General features: G+C 45.8%; 1 protein-coding gene across 1 annotated transcript; it reads right to left on the bottom strand.

Annotated features, from left to right (window-relative positions):
* Window positions 1–70: 70 nt before the first annotated feature.
* On the bottom strand, window positions 71–5054 carry LOC106817317 (proprotein convertase subtilisin/kexin type 5-like). The gene is made up of 7 exons (XM_014821982.1): window positions 5019–5054; window positions 3904–4034; window positions 3439–3541; window positions 2236–2430; window positions 1060–1274; window positions 625–731; window positions 71–253 (listed from the first exon to the last, which is right to left on the bottom strand). Exons 3-7 carry the CDS (start codon window positions 3537–3539, stop codon window positions 71–73), a joined length of 801 nt encoding a protein of 266 aa, XP_014677468.1. The 5' UTR covers window positions 3540–3541; window positions 3904–4034; window positions 5019–5054.
* Between the last annotated feature and the right edge of the window lie 452 nt (window positions 5055–5506).

Raw genomic sequence — 5506 nt, 5'->3', positions numbered from 1 at the left:
CGTGTGTATGTGTGTGTGTGTGTGTGTCTGTGTGTGTGTGTGTGTGCGTGCGTGCGTGCGTGTGTGTGTGTTACGTACTGTGTTGATGGTCGCAGGTGCAGCATCCGTGCATGGTCGGGTCGTCGTGGTGAGGGCAGCACGGCACGCAGCGTGACCTGGGGCCATCGAGTCCGTATCCGTCGGAGCAGGATGTGCACGACGACTCAGATGGTCCGCTACACGTCGCACAGTTAGAGTGACACCGCGCACACATCTGAAAGCAGCAAGAGAGTGATCAAGGTGACGCATGAGTTAATGAGGTAGTTAATGAGTCAGATAGGTCATGAGCCAGGTAAGTCATGAACCAGGTAAATCATGAGCTACATAGGTCATCAGGTAGGCGAGTCCTAAGGAGGTAAGTCACTATGTAGATCAAATACAGGCACGCAGGGCAAATTTAGTCAGGCAAGTCAGCATCATTGTATCCAAGAACAGCGAAGATATGTTCAAGTGCGGTTAATGTTACAATTACCTACAACTGCACGATGGACCTGTGAATATAAATGTGTAACTTATAACTGTAATCAAGTAATCAAGTTACACCTGCTAGCTGGTGTAAGCAGACGATGCATCACACATGCCTACCTGTTTGAATCTGTTGAAATACTCGGAGTCTGAGCATGGTTCGTAGCAGATGTGTTCGCGCAGGATGAAGTCTGACTGGCAGCTCAGGCACTTGTTTGGTCCGTCACCTTAAACGTGTCAATATAACATATAGCGTCACACAGATCCATAAGCTACCTCACAGGCAGGCAGCGTTAATATGCTGGCAAGAGGACTACTCCATCCCCTGCTGAATACAGTAGAGGGCAGACTACTCCTGCCCCTGCTGAATACAGTAGAGGGCAGACTACTCCATCCCCTGCTGAATACAGTAGAGGGCAGACTACTCCAGCCCCTGCTGAATACAGTAGAGGGCAGACTACTCCATCCACTGCTGAATACAGTAGAGGGCAGACAGGTAACACTTACTCACCTGAGCAGGTATTGCACGAGTGATGACAAGTAACACTCACTCACCTGAGCAGGTATTGCACGAGTGATAACAGGTAACACACGTCATCTGACCGTCCACCTCCTCGGCGTAGTAACCGTCGGGGCAGCGGCCGTAGCAAGCGTAGTCGAGCAGGAACATGCCGGGCTTACAGCTGCTGCAGTCCTTGTCGCTGGAGCCGAGGCAGCCGGCGCACGACGCGTGACATGGCTCACAGCGACCAGTAGATGCTGCGTACTTACTGCAGGCAACAACAACAACAACAACAACACACGTGTGTGTATGTATATGTGTAAATGTTTAGATATGTCAATGTGTATGTACATATTATGTATACACTTCTTGGATGGTGACGCTAGCTAGCACTGTCACTAACACTGCGCGTTTCAGCCGAGATTAAACGGAAAACCCCGTGAAAACAGCAAATGTTAAACAGTAAACAATAATTAATAAGTAAACACTGAAAAATGAAAAATTTGTCATAAGCAGCACATAACAGTAAAACAATAAAGAGTAAAATAGAAAGATGGTAAGACAGTAAAACAGTAAGACAGTAAAACAGTAAGACAATGAAACAATGAGACAGTGACGTGCAGCAAAACTGTAAAACAGTAATAGTAACAGTAAGACAGTGAGACAGTAATATAGTGAGGCAGTAAGACAGTGAGACAGTAATAGTAACAGTAAGACAATGAGACAGTAATATAGTGAGGCAGTAAGACAGTGAAGCAGTAATAGTAACAGTAAGACAGTGAGACAGTAATATAGTAAGGCAGTAAGACAGTGAGACAGTAATATAGTGAGGCAGTAAGACAGTGAGACAGTAATATAGTCAGGCAGTAAGACAGTGAAGCAGTAAGACAATAAGATAGTAAAACAGTCAGCCAGTGAGACATTGAGATAGTGAGAGTAGTAAAACATTATTAACAGTCAGACAGTAGTGACAGTAGTTAGAAAGTCAGCCAGGGACTGACAGTGAGGCAATGAGACAGTAACGAGGTAGTGAGAGAGTAGAAATACATTGAGACAGTCAGACAGTAGTGAGACAGTAGTGACTGTTGTGACAGTAGTTATAAAAGTCAGCCAGCGACTGACAGTGAGGCAATGAGACAGTAACGAGGTAGTGAGAGAGTAGAAACACATTGAGACAGTGAGACAGTGAGACAGAAGTGAGACAGTAACAAGGCGATGACCGCACTTACCCGTGTGGGCAGCTGGCGACACAGTGACCGTTGTCCAGGTGGAGGCCGGGGCGACAAGACCTGCAGTCTGCATCGTCGCCCCCCGAGCAAAGCAGACACATGTTGTTACAGGGCAGACACACGCGCTCGCCGCTGCTGCTGGGGTACTGTCCCGCCGGACACGCGTCCACGCACGACCCAGACATGTCCAGAAACCTGCGTGACGATTTATACACACAAATACATTACATACACGCAGCACCGGTATTAACCTAGTACTGCATGACGATATATACACACAAATACATTACATACACGCAGCACCGGTATTAACCTAGTACTGCGTCGTTGCAGTCATCACATCTATGTTATACATGTAGGGGCGGCCCTGCAAGCAACGAGGTAGATTACTAGATTCAAAGAATTCATTTGATGGTGTAACTTGTACAGGAGAATCGTTACATCACTGTGTATGTTACTTAGAGGTGAAGGAAGGATGAATGTCTGCTAGGGGCGGTTAAGCCAGCCACACCTATACGCGCAGTTTGCTACGATGCTACTGAATCGAGTTAATGTAGATATAACATGCTAATCACAACATCCAAGTCAGAGACGCAGTAATGAAGTGTAGTAATGATGTACTGAGGTAGCAGAAGGTAAATGAAGTGTAGTAATGATGTATTGAGGTAGCAGGTACATGAAGTGTAGTAATGATGTATTGAGGTAGCAGGTAAATGAAGACTGAGGTAGCAGGTAAATGAAGTGTAGTAATGATGTACTGAGGTAGCAGGTAAATGAAGTGTAGTAATGATGTACTGAGGTAGCAGGTAAATGAAGTGTAGTAATGATGTACTGAGGTAGCAGGTAAATGAAGTGTAGTAATGATGTACTGAGGTAGCAGGTAAATGAAGTGTAGTAATGATGTACTGAGGTAGCAGGTAAATGAAGTGTAGTAATGACGTACTGAGGTAGCAGGTAAATGAAGCCAATGCACTCATGGTGAACACTCCTGTAAGCCTAGCCTACATCTAACGAGCACCCGCCACTCACACTAACGATGACACTAATTAGCAAAGACGGTCGCTACGCAATATTTCCTTCATTTTCTCCCTCCTTTAAACAGCAGAGCATTAGAGCTGATAGAAACTGTAGAGTTAACGAAGGCAGTAGATGCTGATGGCACTTGATGCGAGCTGAGTGATTAGAAGATCCGCGTTTACTCACGTTCCATGGAAGCAGGTGACACAGTCCGTCTCGCGGGGTCCAACGCACGTCTTACATAGAGAGTGACAACTGCCGCACTCGCCTGCGTTGTCGACGTACATGTCTGCATGGGTTATTATATACAGTGTTAGAGGAGGATCACTAGCAGGAACATGTGCAGCAGTACTAGCAATACTGAATGATATACGCTAGTCATAATCAGTGTTTACGTCAAGGTAATATGTTATACGTAATATGTAATACGTCAAGGTAATATGTTATACGTAATATGTAATACGTAAAGGTAATATGTTGTAACCATTGGCATGCATTAGACATGTGCAAAAATGCCTCTACAGTAAAACCAGCCTTGCCTTAGAATATATATATATATATATATATATATATATTGTGAGTACATACAGCCTCCTGTATATAGTGATTTGTCATCTATACTACCATCTGTATATAGACAGCATGTCATACCTGCACCACACTTAAGTTCTGGTCCTCCGCGTGGCACCTGACATTTGCCTTCGTGTAGTTTATACTCCTCCCGACACTCGGTGCACTGTGTGTCGAGCGGGCCTTCACAGCGGTCACAGGTCGGATAACAGCTGTAAGCATAAACATCACCACATCATCAACTCAAACGTAGTTTATTTTGTTTCAGTAATTCCTTCCTGGGACTCGCTCCCGTCATCTATAGTAAACACTGGTATTGAGCTTCTCTGCTGCTATTCGCAGGGTTGATCTAGCGATCTGATTGACCTCAATCTCCGTCTACGTTAGAGTCCTTTGGAACTTGAAGTTACCACTACGAGATTATCGCTGATTCGTCGCTACACTTCTGGCATGCCATACCTAGCTAGGGTGATCTCTAAATGTCAAGATTAGATACAAAAGGTGAAATGATATAGTTCTGTAATAAGTGTCCTGTGCGGTTCATTGCTTAACGTTATCAATATCGGACAGCAGCAGCAACAGCAGCAGCAGCAGCAGCAGCAGCAGCAGCAGCAGCAGCAGCAGCAACGGCAGCAGCAGCTGCAGCAGCAGACACATACCATCAAACTCACAACAAGCTCAAACTGTGAATTCTTAAATACTTCTCTCTCTCTCTCTGCCATATATTCCTCAATCGTGGCCGTGACTTGCTAAACACTTCTCGCCTGCTACATAGGCCCTACTCCACAATCGTGACTGACCACTCTCTTTCGTTCTCTCTCGCAACTCCATATTTCTCAATCGTAGACAATAATACCTAAATACGTCTCTCTCCCCCCTGCTACATATTCCTAACTACTTCTCTCTCTCTCCCCTGCTACATATTCCTAACTACTTCTCTCTCTCCCCCTGCTACATATTCCTAACTACTTCTCTCTCTCCCCTGCTACATATTCCTAACTACTTCTCTCTCTCCCCTGCTACATATTCCTAACTACTTCTCTCTCTCCCCTGCTACATATTCCTAACTACTTCTCTCTCTCCCCTGCTACATATGCCTGATCAGATTGCCACTAAATACTGGACTCTCGCTCCCCTGCTATCATAATATACGTGGGCGTTATGCGTAATCATCGGCGCAGCTGTGGGGCGTCTTCCTGAGACACGTGATTTGCTCGTCGTCCTGCGTGAATGCTAGGAACGTAGCAGGGGTGCAGGATGCCGTACTCACTGTAGTAACATGGTCGGGACAGCATCAGGCACTCTCTCTCCGAACGCACTGAACATGTCACACACGAGCTGTGACATCGGCAAGGCCTGGCAAATGATACACGACTAACGATGAATGTACACACACGAGCTGTTGACATGGCAGGCAGCTGCCAACGAACAATGATAGCGAGTATGTCACACACCAGCCTGTGACATGGCAGACAGCTGCAACGATACCAAGTGTGCAGATACATGTCACACACGAGCTTGACATTGGCAGCAGCCCTGCAACGATACAATGTAGCGAACTGTCACCACGAAGCTGTAAGAACATACTGGCAGGACACTGCAAATAATACAATGTGCGACTATGTCACAACGAGCTGTAGAACTGGCAGACAGCTGCAATGATACAAAACATCAACGATATGTC

The sequence above is a fragment of the Priapulus caudatus genome, unplaced genomic scaffold, assembly GCF_000485595.1.
Source record: "Priapulus caudatus unplaced genomic scaffold, Priapulus_caudatus-5.0.1 Scaffold1679, whole genome shotgun sequence".
NCBI classification, from domain to species: Eukaryota; Metazoa; Priapulida; class Priapulimorpha; order Priapulimorphida; family Priapulidae; genus Priapulus; species Priapulus caudatus.
This window is presented reverse-complemented; position numbering and strand designations above follow the sequence as displayed.